Source organism: Onychostoma macrolepis, chromosome 11 (assembly GCF_012432095.1).
Source record: "Onychostoma macrolepis isolate SWU-2019 chromosome 11, ASM1243209v1, whole genome shotgun sequence".
Classification (NCBI taxonomy): Eukaryota; Metazoa; Chordata; class Actinopteri; order Cypriniformes; family Cyprinidae; genus Onychostoma; species Onychostoma macrolepis.
Window position 1 is genome coordinate 27,639,854 of NC_081165.1, and position 22,266 is coordinate 27,662,119.

Here is a 22,266-nt window from a genome sequence, read left to right on the forward strand (position 1 = left end):
TGGGCTCCAGCACGACCGGGGCCCTGTAGGACAGAAAGACCATCCCGCTAAAAACCAGCAGGATGGATGCAAAAATCCCCACGATGATACCAGGTCCGATGGACTGGTTCACCGGAGCCGATGGCATGCGAAACTCCGCCGGGAATGATATAGTATGATTGTTAACAACGGAATTGAGATTCCAGCACACGGGAACAAGCGCAGAAGCACCGGTAAGAATAAGCAAAACCCCACCAAAAGAAAACGCCAGTCTGATGGGTTTGAACTTGTTTAATCCGAAGTAAACGTTCCTGAGTCCGTAAAGGACGCTGGCGTTTCCCGCCAATCCGAGAATCAGAGAAACGAGCATCAGCACCTGCGCCGCGATGATTTCCGGTGGCGTGACCGACTCCGACAAACGAATCCGCTGACAGAACATGATCTCGTTGTTGGATAAAATCGGAGCGTGGCTATAAAAACACACTCTCCAAATACCAACCCAAGCCAATCCAGAGGTGATGACCGACAAATCGGACACTTCCCAAAGTCTCCACTCCACCAGACCGACGCTAACGATAACGAGCGTCCAACCGATCGTCCCAAACCAGAGCGCAACGGTCTGCGCGTGAGCCGTGTGGACGAGGTAAGGCATGACTTCCGGTCTCAGACCGTGGTTTCCTCCTGGATAAGATCCATCGTGAAGAGCCTCGATCGTCTCTCTGAAGCGGTTGAACGCGAGTGCAGGTCTGTATGGAGTTGATTGCTTGTTGTGGGTTTAACTAACCAATGCCGTCTCTAAGAAACCTTGCAAACAAAGCTCTCAGACATCCCTCTGAGAGAGAGAGAGAGAGAGACACAGAGAATCAGTTTAGATCACCAACTTCCTGTTGCTTATGTTTCAGAAACCAAACAGAAATGTAATACTTCACCTAAAGCTCAAATAACAGGTCCATCACCCTTTTTTGTATTAAGAATTATGAATAATTAAATTAGATTAAAATGGACACAGATGAATATAGAAAGTAAGTGCTGTCACAATTTAGGTCACAGTTACTATTCAATTTTTCAGCCATTAAATTGTCGAAAAGTTGGCCTGCAGGACAAATTTGGCCCTGGATGACCTTTGATTTGGCCCGGCTTATCATATCATAAAAGCATGGGGGAGGAAATATGGCATTAAAGCATAGGCTTATCTTCATTTCTAATTTATATTTTGTTTTAACTTTCTTTTTCATTGAAATGCAAAAGACAATATAAGTGAATCTGATTTTTAAAAAATTATATATATATATATATATATATATATATATATATATATATATATATATATATATATATAGAAAACTTAATATAATATGTTTATATTTATATATATATATTCAAAAGTTTATGGTCGGTAAGATTTTTTAAATGTTGATGTAAGAAGTCTTTTGCTCACCAAGGCTGCATTTATTTGATTAAAATAAATAAATAATAAAATAAATAAATTATATATATATATAAATAAAGAGTAATATTGTGAAATATTATTACAATTTAAAATATCTGTTTTCTTTGTGAATATCTGTTGAAATGTAATTTATCTCTGTGATCAAAGCTGTATTTTCAGCATCATTACTCCAGTCTTCGGTGTCACTTCTGTTTTCAGGTGACACGATCCTTCAGAAATCATTCTAATATGCTGATTTGAAAAACCTTTTGTAACATTATAAATGATACTTTTGATCAATTAAATGTGTCCTTGATGAATAAAAGTACTAATTTCCTCCCAAACTGAATGGTAGTGCAAATATACATATGAATATGATTATGTTACATAAGCCCCTTATTTGCATATTCCCATCACATAACAGACTGTTTTCTGTCATATATTACAACGAGACGTGATACTTCACCGTTTTGCATTTTATATTTACAACTCAATGAAACGCAGACTGACTTTATATAAAATCATTCCTTTTTTTTTCAAGCTCTTTATGGACATCTTAAAATATTATTTCCATATGCATCAAATCTTATTAAAGTTACAAATAAATTATATAATTAAACGTATAAAATGATCATATTACCATATCAGCACCCACTGATCCGTGAGTTTCTCTCGATGTACAAGTGAATCTTCTCTCAGCATATCCTTCATCTTCAGCGCTCGGTGTTGGACTGGAAACCGTCGGAAACACAACTTCCTGCTGCTCAGAAAGTCTGGGCAAATAAGCTGGTGAATATGTTCCTGTGAATGATTGACCGTGGCTTATGATCACTGTCAACATCATAAAATCAAACAATGAGGAATCTGAGATCACTCACCTCATATTGGAAAACACAGTGACTCATAAATATAATAAAATCATGAGGGTGGGTGAGGCTCCAGAACGAGTCATGAAGTCACTTCATTATATTCTTGTTTACAGCTAATATTTATGAATCATTTCCTTGGCGCAAGTGTGATATCAGACAGATGAATTAACTACGAAGAGCTACAACAAAAGTTGCAATATATATTTTTATTTTTATTCCAATCTATTGCAGCAGAAGTGCACTGCAAGCGTGTTTACAAACAGTGTATCACGAATTATACAGGTTCATATTTTAGATATGAGTAGAGATATTATTAACCTCCCTTCCTATTAATGATGGTGTATTTTATATATATATATATCCTATAAATTTCATGAAGTTGAAAAACAAACAGAAAAGTGTAAAACGTTTACATGAAAATGAGTACAACAGCTTTCAGTGAGGATCTAGCCAAGAATAAGCAGATCTATCCTTTCAGTTAATAGCACCAATAGCTTTCCGCACCGAAATAAATTAAACGTGTACAATATACAGGTAGAAAAAACTTTATAAGATCCTTTAAAAAAACAGGAGACATTTTTATACAGCACATTCCTTGAAAGCACGAGCGGATTCAAAGCATGAAGTCACTAAAAGTCTATATTAAAGAAAACTGGAATCAATGAACTGATATAAGAATGATTTTGTGTTCATGGTAATAAATCTATCCAATGCACACAAGCAGATATCAAATACTTCAAGAGTCTGAGAGTCCAGGCTGAACTTAACACAGTCCAGTCCGGTCTAGACCAGTCCAGAATGGTTCAGTACAGCAGTCTCTGGTCCAGCGGCAGACTGTCCTTCAGACATTTGAGCTGCTCTTCACCCAGTTTGATCTTATCCTCCAGTTTACGCTGCTCAATAATGAGCGCTGACTTCATTTTGACGAAGTGCCGGTAGTCTGCGAGACGCTCTTCGCTGAGGTGACTGGCCAGAATCTCATAAACCAGACGTTCCCTTCGGTCCAAGTTCTCCTTCAGCTCTTTGGCGTCTTCGTGCTGGCGAATCAGCAGTTTGCGTTTTTCAGTCAAAGTGTGCTGAAAGTATGACACGCGAGAATCGTTTACTGTACAAAACATTCATAAAAGTGTTTTTTTTTTTCTAGAACTAATTACTGTATGTCAAATTAGGACTAATTCAGTCAGATATCTCCAAACTTTTGATCATAAAGTTGAATTCAGAGACATTAATTTCATGTTTTTTAACAATGTGGCCACAATTTACTAAAACGAGGGAACAAATTAGTCCAACATGGCTACGATTTGTTAAAACGAGGGAACAAATTATTATAACGTAGCAACAATTTACTTAAACGAAAACACAAATTAGTACAACATGGCTACAATTTACTAAAGCGAGTAAACAAATTAGTACAACATGGCTATAATTTGTTAAAACAAGAGAAAGAATTAGTACAACATGGCTACGATTTAATAAAATGAAGGGACAAATTAGTACAACATGGCTACAATTTACTAATGCAAAGAAGCAAATTAGGACAAAGTGGCGATATTCACTAAATCAGTGGAACAAATTAGTATTACATGCTACGATTTACTAAAACGAGGGAACAATTAGTACTATGTGGCTACAATTTGTTAAAATAAGAGAACAAATTACTACAGTTTGGCTATGATTTACTAAAACGAGGGAATGAATTAGTACAACATGAGAACAATTTACTAAAATATGGGAAAAATTAGTATTACATGGCTACGATTTACTAAAACGAGGGCAATTATTATAACGTAGCAACAATTTACTTAAACGAAAACACAAATTAGTACAACATGGCTACAATTTACTAATGCAAAGAAGCAAATTAGGACAAAGTGGCGATATTCACTAAATCAATGTAACAAATTAGTATTACATGCTACGATTTACTAAAACGAGGAACAATTAGTACATTATGGCCACGATTTCCTAAAATGAAGGGACAAATCGGTACAACATGGCCTTCATTTATTAAAACGAGGGAAACTAATTAGTACAACCTGACCCCAATTTACTAAAATGAAGGAGCAAACTAGTACAATATGGCCACAATTTACTAAAACGAGGGAACAAATTAGTCCAACATGGCTACGATTTGTTAAAACGAGGGAACAAATTATTATAACGTAGCAACAATTTACTTAAACGAAAACACAAATTAGTACAACATGGCTACAATTTACTAAAGCGAGTAAACAAATTAGTACAACATGGCTATAATTTGTTAAAACGAGAAAGAATTAGTACAACATGGCTACGATTTAATAAAATGAAGGGACAAATTAGTACAACGTGGCCATGATTTACTAAAGTGAGGAAACAAATTAGTATAAAGTGGCCGATATTCACTAAATCAGTGGAACAAATTAGTATTACATGCTACGATTTACTAAAACGAGGGAACGAATTAGTACTATGTGGCTACAATTTGTTAAAATAAGAGAACAAATTACTACAGTTTGGCTATGATTTACTAAAACGAGGGAATGAATTAGTACAACATGAGAACAATTTACTAAAATATGGGAAAAAATTTGTATTACATGGCTACGATTTACTAAAACGAGGGAACGAATTATTATAACGTAGCAACAATTTACTTAAACGAAAACACAAATTAGTACAACATGGCTACAATTTACTAATGCAAAGAAGCAAATTAGGACAAAGTGGCCGATATTCACTAAATCAATGTAACAAATTAGTATTACATGCTACGATTTACTAAAACGAGGGAACGAATTAGTACATTATGGCCACGATTTCCTAAAATGAAGGGACAAATCGGTACAACATGGCCTTCATTTATTAAAACGAGGGAAACTAATTAGTACAACCTGACCCCAATTTACTAAAATGAAGGAGCAAACTAGTACAATATGGCCACAATTTACGAAACGATTAATTAATAAGTAGTGGGAATGGATTTTTAACGGATCTTTTGTCTGTATGTCATTTGCTTGGCTCTGTATGAAACAAAAGGAAAAAATAATATTTCACACGCATCTCATTTATACTTTCTCACATTTCTTGGGCGAAATGTACCTTTTGTGAAATGTAACGTTTGACTGATACAATGCAGCTCCATCATATAAAATAGAATTTAGAGACATTATTCTCACGTTCTTTGACAGAACTCAAACAAACTGGATGATGAAACAAAAGAAAATGAAAATAATATTTCACGTGCATCTCATTTATACCTTCTCGTCCACTGATATTCCCTCCTCCAGGTTGTTCAGGGCGTTTTCCACTCGGGCCAGTCGACCGGACAGCGACAGCAGCAGACTGACCACCTTGTCCAGATCGCCGACGAACATGCGAAACTTCTCCAGCTCGTTGGGTTTGCAGACAGTCTGTACGGTGGCCTCCACTTCATCTCCCAGAACGTTATTGTCCTGCATGTCCTCCTGCAGGCTTTCACGCGCCTCTCGCAACACCTGCAGCTTCTTACTTAGGCTGTCAATCAACTCTTGCTGCAGACAGACAGAAATGACAAGACACACTTAAAGGGATAGTTCACCCAAAAATATCTTAATTTGTGTTCCGAAGATGAACGAAGGTCTTACGGGTTTGGAACGACATGAGGGTGAGTAATTAATGACAGAATTTTCATTTTTGGGTGAACTATCCCTTTAAAGAACTTAAAACATATAACTGAGATATATAACAATCCTGACAGAATATGCTTAACAGGATAAATAGAATTGTTTTTATACTTAATACATTTATGTGGATTTTAAGCAATCAGAATAAATGCATTTTGAAAATATGTTTATTTAAATAAAATCAAACCGATGCAAATAATTATATACTACTCCACAATTTAAAATTAAAAAAAGTTCAATATTTTTATTTGACATATACAGTTATGTACAGAATATAACCTGAACTGAAAATAGTGTAAAATGTTTGTTAATGTTTGAAAAATGTTGTAAATCGTGTAAAATGTTCTGCACTCAAAGTGATTCATTTATGCATCAATGACAAATATGCAGATTATTATCAGATCAACTAATCAACTATTTTTTCTGTTCTTTCAGAAAGCAAAAATTATGAACAAAGCGACAAAGTTACAACAAATCAGAATATGTCATAGATGCAAATAACTAATTATATACTATGCCATGATTTTAAACTTTTTGAAAGATTTTCAATATTTTTATTTGTCATATAGTAATATACAGAATACAATCTGTACTGAAATTTAAATAGTGTAAAATGTTTGTAAAATTATGTTAAATGTTGTAAATAACGGAGAATTATTGAAAAATGTAAACTAAAATGATTGTAAATGTTGTAAATAGCATATAAATGTTTGTAAAATTTAGTGTAAAGTGTTTTTAAATGTTTGTAAAACAGTATACAATGTTTGTAAATTGTTGTAAACAGCATAAAATATTTGTAAATATTTGAAAAACGATGTAAAAAGCGTAAAATGTTTGTAAAATATAGTGTAAAATGTTTGTAAAATGATGTAAAAAAATGCAAAATGTTTGTATAATGTAAACAGAGTAAAATGTGGTAAATAGCGTAAAATGTTTGTACAATGTTGCAAATAGCATAAAATGTTTGTAAAAGTTTGTAAAATGTTGTAAACAGTGTAATATGTTTGCGAAATGTTGTAAATAGTGCAAAATGTTTGTAAAATTTAGTAAATAGTGTAAATAGTTCTGCACTCAAAGTGACTGAGTGCAGAAATCTGACCCGTTTCATTTATGTACAAACATGACAAATAAGCAGATCATTACCAGATCAACTAATCAGCAATTTTTTTCTGTTCTTACCGAAAGCAAAAAATATTAACAAAGTTACAACCAATCAGAATATGTCATATGTGGAGCAACCAACGAGAATCACTGTGGGCGGGGATACCAGTACAACACAAAAGTAAAAACCAAGCAACAAAATGGACATAAATGTTGTACCTTCTTGCTAGAAAGGTCATAACCGAGTTCATCCTCTGAATCCTGTTCCTCCATGTGCTCCTGCATGTCCTTCATCTTTATGAGCAGCTCTGCTTTAGGTGCAGATGTGCTATAATACGACGAACTGCTCACTAATGACACTGATGATGCCAAATTGTCCTCCACCCTGCAGAAATCAAAGAAAAATCCCTATATAATTACAGTTTAATGATTCTCAAACATGAAACAGAGTCACAGATTTAAAGTCAAATACATTATACATGCTATATGTGTGTATCAATAGAGGGCAGTAGTGTACAGTTTCTCCACTCTAAAACTGTAACTGGTGTCATGAACAAGACAGATGATCTACTAAAAGAACAAACAATGTAACTCAGGTAGAACGGATTACAGCCTTCAAATCATTTAGGTAACGCTGATGATGAAAAATAAATGAGACATGACAAAACAGAAAATGTCACATTTTCCTCTGGGTGAATCACAAACTAATGTTAAATCATAACCTGGGTCATATTTCACCCAAAATAAGAAATTACATTTTGATGAACTATATTTTAAATGCATCATGTTTTAGGACCAATCTTTGCCTTTTCTGCGTTAAGTACATTTGTTACCATAATGCTCATTACCAAAAATGCAAAATAATGTAATTTACATAATGTGAAGACTGGACATGTTTTTGTGAGATTCTCAGGCAGTGTACCTCTGCTGTGTATTTTTGGGGGATGTCTGTTTGGAGGCTGCTTTCCTCCTCTGCTGCGCTCCCTCCAAGAGCTGCTCCCCCTGTGGAAATATCCCCTCCATCAGATCCATGGTTGTCTTCATCTTACTCTGATCCAAGATGTCCACCAGACTCTTGTCCTTCCCCATGATATCTCTGGCCAGCTCCTCTCGTTTCAGGTCCTCCTCTGAGTGTTCGCCCACACCATTGCTCCTCACCCGCACTTTATTGTCTAGTACCATCTTGTCAGTCTGATGTTCTGCATTTCTGCTTGGATCCGGGCGGGTGTAGGCAATAAACGGCGACTTGGATTGCTCTGGAGAATCTAGTTTTTTGAGTTGGCCAGTTTTAGGAACCTCAGAGCCTCCAGATGATTCACCATGTGGTGGATAGTTTCGGTTTTCTCTCTCTGAACTGTTTTTGTACAGACGATCTGTATTGGGACCTTCCGCCCAGCAGTGTTTGGCTCTGATGTTTCCTCCATCTTATTACTGCAATACGGAACAAAAATTGGCAACAATTAACATCTTAAAATGGCTAAATATAGGCCAATTAATCGTCCACAGCTTATTAGGGGCTTTCGCACCGCGTAGTTCAAGGAACTAGCCAGCAGGGTGGTTCCTAGAGAACCAATTTCTCCTTTGGGCTGTATTCTTGGTTGAATTTGCACCGGCAGCAGGAACTCTGAAGCAGCCGACAGCGCCGGCATTTACAAATGCCTTTATGCGCGGCATTTACAAATGTCAACAACCGATGAATGGAGCACACAATTTTCGGATGCATTTTTTCGTATTCGTCATCCTAAAAATTCGTCATGCACAGAAACATTGCACACTGAGTCCGATGCGTAATTAATTAATCCGTTGCAAAAAATAAAAATAAATCCGGAAGCGAAAAAGGTAGAAAATTGAACCCGATCCAAATTTTTTTATGACGGATGAAAGTTTCGGAGGCAGTGTGTAAACGTGATTGACACAACGTGAGGTCGTATTTATTTTTCAACATGCGAAAAATTCGGACTGAGTGTTCAATGGCCTTTACACATCATCGAGGCTAAGAAAAGAACACAATGCTGCAGACAACAGGTAAATGCCGTTATTTCTGTTTTCCAGGTTTTTTAAAAATGCTGGGTAGCCGATGTTTTGTACGCGTTCAGCCAATCAGCGTACACTTACGTAACTGATAGTTCCTATAGAACTGTTTTAGACACTACTCTGAAGTAGGAGCTAATTTAGTTCCCCTAAACGGAGTTCCTAGAACTAAAACCGTTCCTAGTTCCTGCGGTGCGAATATGCCAAAAAGCAGGTACTTCTGGCAATAGTTCAAGGAACTATGAAAAGGTTCCTCTGGTGCGAAAGCCCCTGTTGTCTTATAAGTATCTAAACCTCTACTTACCTGCATGGATCCTTTTTTTGCACAGTTGCAGGTGGTTCATCTGTGAGCCTCTGAGGAGAGAACTGAGGAGAAGGAGAACGTGTTCTGCTGGCTGAGGTTACCATCAGGTCAACGTTCTGCTTGGGAGAAATGGAGGAATGACCTAAAAGATGTAGAGAGTGTGATAACATCCCCTCTGTGTCTGATCTCTGATTGTCCTCTAGTGAAGCGGCTGGGCTTTTGTCTCTCTCCAGATGTTCTGAAGGACATGGTACTTGAGTTGGCTCAGATGAAGAGGTCTGAACCCTAACTTCCTGGGAGGCTCTGAAAGGGCATGCAGTTTCAAGCTGTTTTGGTTGGGCCGACCTCTGCGGTTCAGGACTTTTGTTTTTAGGAAACAGTTGCTCTGACGTAGGAACCTGGAGATGATGTGAGAAGAATGGTGGAGAATGCTTGGCATCAAGTCTGGGTTTCTGGTTGGAGGAAAGAGGCGCCACATCACTTTCCAGAACGTTCAGTGTGATGGATTTTAGAGGCTCGGAGATGTTGAGTGGACCATGCTCTTTTTCGGATACACTGTGATGTTAAAATTACAATAAAACACACTAATTATCAGTCTGTACATTAGCAAATCACTGAAAATATAATCATTTCAGATTGCTCACAAAGAAAAGAAATCCTAACCTAGAGCTACGGGTCTCCTCTTGGTCCTTGGGTTCAGGCGGAGATCCAACAGGAGACTTTCTGGGTGGCAGAGGGATTTTCTGAAAGAAATGTGGATCCGTTTACACAGATGCCAAAAATTATTCTACCTGAAGGACAGACTAGCCCTTCTTAAAGATCATATCACCCAATGTGATCCAATGTGCCAGCAGCACACTCTTTATGAATATTACCAAACAATACAACCTCTCAATCATGGTGCAATCATGGTGCATCTAATGAAATGTAGACCATGTTCAATTACCAACTTTATGAAAAGACCACCAAAGACATTTTCAGTATCATGACAAAACAAAGAATCTTCTTACCTGTCCGTAGAAGTCAGCAGAAGGGGAGGAACGGGATCTTTCATGAACACACACTGTGCTGTTGGATTCCTGCAAGCCTGAGTCCAGGATGTTTTCAGCTGAATGATATCTGCCTGTTGTTCTTCTTTCCACTGGCTTCTTCTGCATGTTCCATGTAGCTTCATATTCCGCAAATGTACCGAGCCGTTGTTGCTCTTCTGTATTAAGGTCAGCATGACTTGATTTACTCTGTTTTAAGGGAGACTGACTGATGCTTTCACTGTCTCCAGCTAATCTAATCTTTCTCTCACTGTGGTCTTCAGTGGGGCTTAGCAGGGTTTGCTTTGGAATGGGCTTTTGGAGAACTGGTTTGCAGGAACCTTGGAAGAACTTACATCGGTCCACAAAGGACCCAGCTGCCTTATCCTCAACTCCTAATTCATTGATCTTGTCCGGTTCAGAGAAGGAATGTATCTTTTTATCCATGGGAAACCTTTTACGCCCCCCAATGCGGGTGACTTGCCCTTGAACAGGCCCAGGTTTTTTGGGAAGTTGACCCGGGGGAACTTCGTTCCCAGGAAGCTCCAGGTCCCTCCTCATAAACGATGTGGCCTTCAGAACTTTGGCTTGGGCTTCCTTCAGATGATCCTTGTAAGTGTTGGTGAAGGAACCATCAGATGATGATGTAGAGGTCTCATTGGACTTCCAGATATCAGAGTCCTCCTCAACTTCACTTGAGCAGGTCAAGGTAGCGGCACTTCTGCTTTTCTGAAGCTGGGCCCTCTTCTGTTGGATCTCGTTGCGTAGAGTTGTGGCATAGCGGTCACTCCGTCTTCCTTGTTTGCCACCGATGGCATCAGTTGATTCTTGACCTCCTCCTTTGGCTGTTACTGATTTTTCTGCCATCTTCTTGCTCTCCTGGGCCAAAGAGTGCAACATGGGTGTCTTGTGTGGACAGATCTTGTGATCCTGCTTGCTGATCCATGGATTGTCCGGGTGGTAAGTGGACACAGAGTTCTTCTGCTCCATATGGTGATTTGGTACATGCCTGGAAGGCTGCGGCTTAACTCCATCTTTCTTCTTTGGAGTCTCTCTTTCCCCGGAGCTGGACTTTGAAATCAGATGATTTGGTATAGGGGACGTGGCTTGAGATGGAGGAGGACTGATGGCCTGTTTGCTGTAACCATTGGAGCTCTTGTTCTCAGGTACACTGAGGTACGGCTGGGTATACTTTGTCTTCACAACCTTTTGAGAACCAACAAAGGTTCTGTTTTTGGCACCTTGGGTGGTTCCCGTTTCAGACCTCCGCTCATCTCCCATCCAACCCTGCATAGGTGATTCCAAGGATGGCTGCTGGGCAGTGATGCAGTAGTACCGAAAATGAGCCTGGCCCTCATGGTTAGGGTCAAAGGCCATGGAGGTTCTGGTTTGGTTTCGACTGCCAGTGTTGGTGGGCAAATCTTGAAGACTTCGGTAGTAGCTTCCAACACTTTGGGTCTCTGGTGAAGATGCAGAGTTGGGATACGCAGAAAAGGTACTATCATCACTGTGCTGTCTCTGATGCTGGAGTTCATATGTAAATGGGTTCTGGCCTTGTCTAACATCAGTGCTTGACTTGGAAAAGAGTTTGGTAGGGTTTACCTGATTAGGGTAGTCCTCAACTGGAAGATACGGTTGAAGAAAGTCCTTCTTTGGAGGTGGATTGTAGCCGTGTCTCGCTTCATGCCCGTCCAACTGTCGGTCCACAGATCTGCAGTGAGATTTCTGTGGCGGATAAACAGAAGGTCCTTCAGGGAACGATCCCACCAAGCTCTTCTCATGAACTCTGGTGGCAGTGAAACTATCACTACGCAAGGGTGGAGAAGGAGCTTGAGTAGTGGAAATCTTGTTCTCAGGAATATGCCACACAGGTCTATGGTTGGATCTCCCATTGGAGGAGAATTTGGAGCTAGCTTGCTCCTCCACGCTGGGACTCACTCGTCCACCATTGCCAATTGGGATTTGTAGGTATCTATGACAGTCATTGGGAACTCCCAGATCACTGGGAATGCCTCTATAAAACATCCCTTCTGTGCTAGCGACAGCCCGAGGTGCACTATGGTCAGTAGTAGGTTTGAAATTGTTTGAAATTGGGTGATCTGCTCCACCACTGGGTTTGCTCAATAAAGGCTGCTCTTTTGAGAAAGCATGCGGTGAGGGCTCTACACTTTCCATATTTCCCACAGAGCTGAACTGGCAGGACACGTGTCGCAGATTGGTCTGTCCCCAACAGCTGATGAAGTCTTTTGAGGGTGACCTGGTACGAAACAAAGCAAATTAATGATGTTGATTGGAGTTCAATTTATATCAATTACATATAAACCCTCAGAATCTCACCCTGCATCATATTTTGTCTGCCAGGTGGAGTCAGCTACAGGGTTAGGTTCAGATTTGGGGGTGTCGATGGTGGGGTTATCTGTGGATTTAACGGAGTGCCATGAATGGGGTCTAAATGACGATTCATTCCTCCTGAAATAAAAATAGAAAACTTTACTACTTAATCAATTTTAGCATTAAATTAGAGCTTTGTGAAACTTCCAGACTACTCTTCCAGTTTGGTCTCATTCTATTGGTCTTATCTCCTATGTATGTCTGCACTATCATGTATGTTTGCACTATGTCTGTACTTTCTTCTGCACTGGAAGCTCCTGTTGCCACGTTTAATTCCTTGTGTGTAAACATACTTGGTAATAAAGCTCTTACTGACTTCTAGAAATTGCCACAATTGACAACAAGTGGTTAAAAATAAGGACAAATAAACATTTGAAATAGATAAATAGAAATAAATAATATGACCAATTACTAGATAAATCAATTTAAATCTACATATGATAAATAAACATGATGAATACAGAATTTTACCATATTAAATACCAGCTCTATGTCTAAAAGGCCTGTTGGATTATATTTGTATGAATTATAAAAGAATAAAATGCAAAAAATTTATTTCAAATAAAAAATTAATACTACTAAATTATATAAGCTAAGTTAGTTATATTCAGAATAACAGGGATATTTCTGCTCCAAGAGATCGGTTTTAATTTTAAATATCATGAATTGTGAATAATATATTGCAGTCCTTTTGTAGAATAAAAATTTAATGATAATCATTCATTTAGCAGCAAGTGACATACCCTTTGAAGCGGTTTTTCCTGAAATGCATGTGAGATGGAAAAGGAGGTGGAAAAGGAGGGGGAAAATCAGATCAACACAATAAACAAGCAGAATATTTGTTTATTTTTGACATGATCAACACTCATCAACAAGACAGCAGGTAACACTGAAGATGCTGCACTGACGCTCACAGGTTCTACAGAAGCCAGTGAAAATGACACATGATAATCAGCTTAAACATATAATCCCCATCTTGCACGTGAACAGCACAGCTACAGCTAAGACGCACATGGCAAAGGATGTGATACTCGGGTCTGGCCGGGACGGGACGGCCGATGGGTGATCACTACAGGGTCATGCAGGGCTGGGGTCACGAGACAGAGGCCAACAGCTGCACTATACCTCATTGAACTTCTCAAAATCTTGGTGAGAAAGTTCCTGGCCACATGTACTTCACTCTCTGCAGGCATTGTTTGCATTACAATATCCACCATTTTAACTTTCCTGAGCAACAAGAAGAAAACAATATATATAGAACAACTGAAGCATAAAAGATTATGAATTGTTGTACAAAAAACATTAATTTTTGTCAAATAAGTAAATAAATAAAATGTAATTAAATAATACACTATAAAATGAATAAAAGCGTCTGCTAAATGCATGAGAAGAGGTATAATAAATAAAATGTGGTATATAAAAATATATGTGCAGTGACTCAATATATATGTATATGTGTGTGTGTGTGTGTGTGTGTGTGTGTGCTGTCAAACGATTAATCGCATCCAAAATAAAAGTTTTTGTTTACATAATGTGTGTGTGTATTGTGTAAATACACACACATACAGCATATATTTTGAAAATATTTACATGTATATATTTATATACATATCATTTATCTCATATATAAATATATTAAATATATAAACGTAACATATTTTTATTAAATATATACATGAATGTGTGTGTGTATTTATATATACATAATAAATATACTCAGCACACACACATATATTATGTAAAAGAAAAACTTTTATTTTGATGTGATTAATCGCGATTAATCATTTGATATATATATATATATATATATATATATATATATATATATATATATATATATATGATATATATATATATATATATTTGTGCTGTCAAATGATTCAAAAATTTAATCGCGTTAATCACAGTCATGGACTGTGATTAATCATGATTAATTGCAATTTTAAAATACTAGGATTTACCTGTAAATGTGTTGAAATAAAGAAATGCATGACAAATTAGTTTAAGGAAACAGAACCTTTCACACTTCCGCAGGTATGAGACATAATCCTTATTATTCTTTTATTATTATTGTTTTTATTCAGCCATTATCTTTAAACTGGCATTAAAACGTTTATCAAGCCACATCGCTTCAAACCCAGCATATATTTACCCAACTATTATCAAAAGTATTTCTAAATAAATACAACAAAACATTTCTTGCGACCTTACGTGAAATATTATGACAAAATGCATTATGAAGAAGATTTGGACCTGTTCTGCAGGTGCATTAGAGCTAATATTAGCATCATGCTACATAAGACAATTTCTGAGATTAATAGTGCACTTTTACTCAGAACTCACGTCAAACCACCATCAAGTGTTTGTAATAACTTCCTTTTGCGATCACATGTGGAATTTGGTCGTTTACTGTTGTTAAAATATGCTATTTACATCGCTGCACAAATTAGCATTTCAGATGTACACACTTACCTCAAGAAAATCACATACAGACCATATCTATCGTAATCGTGTGTTTATTATCTTATATAATCTATAGTAGCTGTTGTCATGTTTATTTCTGCTGTGTAAAAGCCTTAAAGGGGTGGTTTACTTGTTTTTTTCTAGGCTTGATTGTGTTTATGGGGTGCAGTCTAACATGTGTTTATGCTTCATTTTTTTAAAAACGCATTATTTTTCATATAATTTACCTTTATTCCACACCGCTCTGTCCCTTCTCTGACAAACGCCTCGATTACTTCCTGTTTTTATGAAGCCCCTCCCTCAGAAATACGTGATGGGCTCTGATTGGTTAGCTGGCTCAGTGTGTTGTGATTCACTAAAGCGCCTAGCGTGCGTCTAAATGTCCCGCCCCTCAGCTCAGAGGCATGTTCTCCGGTTGTATTGTAAACAATGATTTATAACAATATAGAAACGTCTATATTGCTTATCAATTTGAGCCCGATTGAGACGCAGAGGATATTCGTGAAGAGGATCGAGCAGAACCTGTGCAGGCACGGCTCTTAATGGTATGTTTGTTTGTTTGTTGTCTCATACGTTTAGATACGCTGTTATTATGCTACTGCTTATGTTAGCTTTTAATATACGTTTTTATTCTGATTAAAGTTTTAATACAGTACGGCAACCGCACACGCGTCCATGTATAACGCTGGAGCTGATCTGACGATCTGAATGAGAGAGAGAGAGAGAGAGAGATGCAGAGCAGGGCGACCCGAGGAACAATATTAAGAACCGCTGTTTAAGAACATTGATTTTGAAACTTGTGAATCCATTAGAATCGTTAGAAGACAGAATAGCGATTCATATATGAATAGATTTTTACGTGCACCCCTAGTTTTCTCTTCCTCTTCTCTAAAGCAGCACAGCATGGCCCCGCCCCCTTCCTTACATGTTCCCGAGGGCGGGGTTTATCTGGGTCCGTGACGTATCAGACCCGGGAAGTAGTTCGTTGTAGTCCCTTACCAGCCGTTTTTTGTAGGCATTAAACTTCCAGAATTTTAAAAGACGATATCTCTGTTTGCATTGAACTTTCAGCGCTGCAACTTTGCAGATGTTGTTTATGCTCAAACAGCAACATTACACACTAACTAACATTAAAAAAGTGAAATTGCAATAAATCACCCCTTTAACATGTATGCTCTGCTGAAACTCACGTTGTTTGATGTTACAACCGCCTCTCCGTTCTTAAGTTGCCAGGGATACATTCCAAGTATAATACACATTAATAAAAGGATCTATTTGAATTTTTATTTGTCTATATACACTTTGGGTGGCCGCGGTACATTATAAAATTAGCCCCAAAAACCGCAACCCACGGCTCTGTAATTTTTCCCGCGACTGTATTTTCAAAATAGCCCACTTGTGCCGTTACCCTGGCAACACTGGTGCTGTCCCCTCATCACACAATGATAGATAACCTTCCGCGCTGCGATGACGGGAAGAAGTTGGGGTCAAACCTTATCAAGCGATTAATTTGCGTTAAAAAAATATTAACGTGTTAAAATTAACATTGACACCCCTAATATATATATAATATATAATATAGCTGGCCATTCATTTTTGTAAAAAAATAAAATAAAGACAATAAATGAATCATATAAATAATATCAAAATACTATATTACAGATTATACAGTATTAACCTCGTCTACTGCCATACACTATTGCATAGTGTGATGAAAGTGTACCATCATCACTTCTACTGTATTTATAACATAAAACAAGCACGCTTCACTAAGTGGGGTAAAGCTTGTTTCCGGATGGACAGAGGCCACCATATGCTGAACAACAGAGGAGCGACTGCATGTGATCAATGGGAGCTTAGAGTCTTTTAATCTGTCACAAAGGAAGATGAGCAGCTACACATTCTTCTCAATCTGTCGTCTGTCTGAGAGAACAATCATCACGTCAGTTCAGAATAATGACCGATAAGTCAGATCAAGACTTGTGTGGATTGTTTGAGAGCAGGGTTATAGTTAACTAAAACAAAAACTGAGACTAACTTTAAAACCATTTTTAAAAATTACTTAAACATTAACTGAAATAAATACAGTATTACAAAAAACTAATTTCAGCCAGTTTACTAAAACTGTAACTAAAATTAAAATTAAAATTGAAAAATGAAAACTGATTAAAAAATATTAATTGTTAACTGAAATGAAATGAAATATAAAAAACGTTTTATTTCAGCCAATTTCTCATTTTAATTTAGTTAAGTACACCAAGTTAAACTAAGACTAAAGTAAAATTAATTTAAAAACTATATAGACATCAGTAGTATATACATATATATATACATATATATATATATATATATATATATATATATATATATATATATATATATATATATTTACAAACACACTACTGATGTCTATATAGTTTTTTAATTAATTAAAATAAATAATAGTTTAAACTAAAACTATTTCTACTTTAGTTTTAGTTATTTAGGTACACCAAGTTAAAGTTAATTAAAATGAGAAATTGGATGAAAGAAAACGTTTAACACAACAAAATTACTAAACTTTAAGATTAAAATAAAAACAGAACATATAAAACTAAAGTAAAATTAATTTAAAAAATATATATAAACTACTAAAAATGACAAAAACTAATGGTATCTAAATGATACTAAAATGTAAAATTATTTGCACTTTTCCTATATTATGTTGTTGTTAGAAAAATATTCAATATTGATGTAGTTTATGTAATCAGATGAAAGATTCTTTCAGGTCAAGAAAAAACACAGCATCTAAACTTGAGTCTTTTGGGTGCAGGTCACTATACAAATGCAAATGCATTTTAACTTTAACTCACTGCAGGATTGTTTTTGTAGAGCAAAATAGAGAAATGCATGACAACAAACACTACAAATAAAGAACAAAACATTAATATGCTGAAGAATATGGACAAACTTACCCAGTTTCTTCAAGGTAAACCTGGTTTAAAGTGTGAAAAGAGTTGTTTTAATTAACGTCTTGACCGCACTAACTTTCCTCTGCTGCTTATTTTTCCAGCCGTCACATTCCTCTGATTTTAAAGACATGTGGACTCATACGAACCACTAGAAATCTCAAGGCATGTGTGGAAAGACCTGCACCTAACAGCTAATGTAGGTTAAATGTCCGGCCTTTAACCCACATATACGCTCAAAAACTCGGAGTATGATGCAACCGAAGCATCTGAAGCAACATAAACAGTGAGTATGTGACTGACGGCGCGTCCCATGCAGTCAACAGCAGATTTCCTTAAGAGATTATAGACGTCTTAAATGGGGAGGAGTGAGGAGTATTATAGTAACACGCTCCCAAATCTGCTGATCTGATTGGCTGAAGGTCTGTCACATATCATGAGCACATGAAAGCAGAACTAAGAACAAATGAACTGAAATATAGACAAATAAACATTTAAAATAAATAAATAGCAATAACTAAAAAACATTATAGACAAGTAATAAATAAATAAAAAGTATAAATGAATTAATAAATAACTAAAATAATACATGTAAATCTACTTAATAAATAAACATTTAAAATAGTCATAAATAAAAAAAACAAATATTAACAATAAATAAATAATATAATGTAAATCTACTCAAGAAAAATTGAACATTAAAAATAGAGTGTCAAAAATAAATTAACAAAAAAATATTAATAATTAATAAATAATATAATAATGAATCAAATGTAAATCTACTTAAGGATAAAAAATTAAATAGATAAACAGTAATAATTAAAAAGTGAATATTAACAATTAATACATAAATAAAATAAAACAGAAAGTACATCTACTTAAGGATAAATGAACATTTGAAATAGATCAATAGTGACTAATAAATAATAATAATAAAAAATATATATATTAACAATGAATGTAAATCTAATTATGATAAATAAACATGATGAATATAGAATTTTAATATATCAAGTAACCGTACTGTCTAAATGGCCTGTTGGATTTTATGTCACCATATTCAGAGCTGAAAAATTATTTGTTTTGCATTCATTTAATTAAATTTTTTGTATTTATTTGAAATAAAATGTATGCTAATAATTAAGTTAAAAGGGTTTAGAAAACATTCAAAACGTCATCGTTATTATTTTTCAATTCTTCACTCAAATTATATTAGTAAAATATGCTATTAAAAAATTAATTACATAAGATTAAATAAATTAAAAATGTAAAATTAAATTAAAATGCAAAAGAGGTGCTATCAGACAGTTAAACTCCATTGTACTTGTGTATAAATGTGATCTGAGTTGCGATTTTCTACAAAAACCGATTTTGACGAAGTCCCGACAATCAGTATTTCTGAGCGACAAACACAGCATTTATTGAAGAAACTGAAAAAAGTGATTTGCCAAACACTATCAAAACAGCTCAGCTGGTGAATCAGGGTGTTAATGAAGCGCTGGCTGAATTCTCGTAAGCGGAGTCAGTGTGACGATCCTGGACTGAAGCCTGAATGCAGGCAGACAATAGAAACGCAGTGATAATCAGCAGCGGGATTACGGCTCATACAGACACACAGAGCCCAGCGTACAATACACACTCGCATTTCAATGCATACGCTGTAAAAATCACCACTTTAACAGTAAGAGACTGTCAAATGCAACAGTAAGTGGTTAATAGTACAGTGACCATCTGTATTAGATCTAATGGGACATTTCATGTAATTTTACAGTAATTTTACTGTATTTTTGGAAGTGAAAAACAACAAATCATCTTATAATTTACAGTGAAAAAATGTAAATTGACAATTCCTTGTATGACGCTTTCCATTTGATGTTTTTTCATTATTATCAGTTTTGCAAATTAGGGTTTTGTGTTAAATTAATGTTTACTGTATTACTTTAGTGTAATGTGTGTTTTCATTATGGTGTTTTGTATGCATCTTCTGCTTATTAGTATTCTCCTCAGCTGAACTTTGATTCATCATGTGGTTTTCTCTTTACTGCCAGTGTTTTATGGTGGTTGTCAGTATATTATAAAGGAAAACAGTCTTTTAACATTATTTCAGTTAAGGAAATAGACATTTTTACTGTAAACTTAAGCTTAATCTGTAAAATCCTGCAACAGCATAGACAATATTTTTAGTTTCTTTTAATAAAACAAAGATTATTGGAGTACATTTGAAAAGAAATGTAAAATATTTCTACTTTCATGTTTATTCCAGTGTGTTACTTGCCACTTCTTTGTATTTGTTTGTGAAATTTACTTGCAATTTATGAGTGAAAACTGTTTCTACATCAATTTTTCTTCCACACAGCTGCCATTTTTACCATAAATTTCACACACACACAAGCTAATAAACAAATACCTATAAAAAGAACTATGGCAGTGCAATGATTACACCTGCTCAAACTGAACTAGCTGTAACTCAAATAAAACCGTCAATGTGCTTGATGTGAAGCTAAAAGCTAATAAGCTTGAAAAAGAGACTGAGAAATGTTTTAAGGTAAAAGAAAGTCGAAAAAGGCTAAACAATAACAGTGAAGTGACAAAAACAGCAACTGAAGTGTGTTTTCTCGCAGAACACCAGCGCAAACATCACTCAGACACAGACTATCTGAGAAGAAAGATCTCTAGAGGAATCTCACAGCGAGAGTCAAAGCTCAAACTCCACACGACCTCCACAATCCTGAGAGCAAACATCAGCACAAACACTAGATCAGAAATGACTAGAACTGAGAATAATCAAAACATTAAGAAAATCTTTAAGGCAAGACACTACATGGGGTTAAATAGGGTGAACAAACCCCTCAGCAAAAACCTTCAGAATATAGATGGGAATGAAACTGTAAATTTTGGTGTATGTAAGTGCTGCTGAAGTGCAGGATAAAACTTTTAAAGATACCATTTTAGTTAAAAGTCTGAATCTGCAAAATGTTAATTATTTTACCAAAATAAGAGAAATCATACAAAATTCATGTTATTGTTTATTTAGTACTGACCTGAATAAGATATTTCACATAAAAGATGTTTACATATAGTCCACAAGAGAAAATAATGGTTGAATTTCTAAAAATAACCCCGTTCAAAAGTTTACATCCCCTTGATTCTTAATACTGTGTTGTTCCCTGAATGATCCACAGCTGTGTGTTTTTTTTTTTTGTTTAGTGATAGTTGTTCATGAGTCTCTTGTTTGTCCTAAACAGTTCAACTTCCTGCTGTTCTTCAGAAAAATCCCCCAGCTCCCACAAATTCTTTGGTTTTCCAGCATTTTTATGTATTGAACCCTTTCCAACAATGACTGTATGATTTTGAGATCCATCTTTTCACACTGAGAACAACTGAGGGACTCATATTAAAAAAGGTTCAAACATTCACTAATTCTCCAGAAGAAAACACGATGCATTAAGAGCCGGGGGGTGGAAACTCTTTGAATTTGAAGATCAAGGTAAATTGTACTTAATTTGTCTTCCGGGAAACATGTAACTACCTTCTGTAGCCTCTGAAGGGCAGTACTAAAAAAAAAAAAAAAAAGTGATATTTAGGCAAAATAAGAAAAATGTACACATCTCCATTCTGTTCAAAAGTTTTAAAATTAACCAGTGCATGAAAAAAAAAACAATGGTTTTGCCTGTAATTTCTTGCCTAAAGTCTCTGCAAAAGTCATCTAATTGTGAACTCAAAGATTACTTATCCACTTCTCCCCAAATGATCTGAGCTGCTCTCCACAATAATTTTACAGCTCAACTACTTTGTCTTTCTAATTATTTTCTGAGGCAAAACTGAACATAAATAAAACATAAAGCCTCCTTAGTTGTAAAGAGAAGCATGCAAGCAATTACATTCCTTCTGTAAACAGCTTTTCTAACCAACTCCTGAATCATTCTGAGGACAAAACCAAACCTCCACTTCTACAATCGACAGGCCGTACGAGATCAGCTCCAGCAGTTTCTCTAAATATGGCAGCGTCTCAAATCCCTGCGCTTCACCAGCTCATGATGTAACAGGAGGACAGTCCGAGACGACACCGCGGGATAGGG

General features: G+C 36.0%; 2 protein-coding genes across 2 annotated transcripts in view; both read right to left on the minus strand.

Annotated features, from left to right (window-relative positions):
• Positions 1 to 631, minus strand: part of LOC131549885 (claudin-34-like) — a 750-nt gene extending 119 nt beyond the window's left edge. The window contains exon 1 of the mRNA XM_058792449.1: positions 1 to 631. This exon is cut by the window's left edge and continues 119 nt beyond it. Within this exon, the coding sequence (XP_058648432.1) occupies positions 1 to 631 (631 nt within the window).
• A 1,844-nt stretch (positions 632 to 2,475) lies between these two features.
• The window catches only part of shroom2b (shroom family member 2b), a 33,823-nt gene continuing 14,032 nt past the window's right edge, over positions 2,476 to 22,266 (minus strand). Inside the window, 9 exon segments of the mRNA XM_058792045.1 lie at positions 2,476 to 3,353; positions 5,517 to 5,789; positions 7,242 to 7,407; positions 7,945 to 8,383; positions 8,386 to 8,453; positions 9,358 to 9,912; positions 10,021 to 10,100; positions 10,368 to 12,642; positions 12,723 to 12,854. Coding sequence (XP_058648028.1) covers positions 3,081 to 3,353; positions 5,517 to 5,789; positions 7,242 to 7,407; positions 7,945 to 8,383; positions 8,386 to 8,453; positions 9,358 to 9,912; positions 10,021 to 10,100; positions 10,368 to 12,642; positions 12,723 to 12,854 — 4,261 coding nt within the window. The 3' untranslated portion in view covers positions 2,476 to 3,080.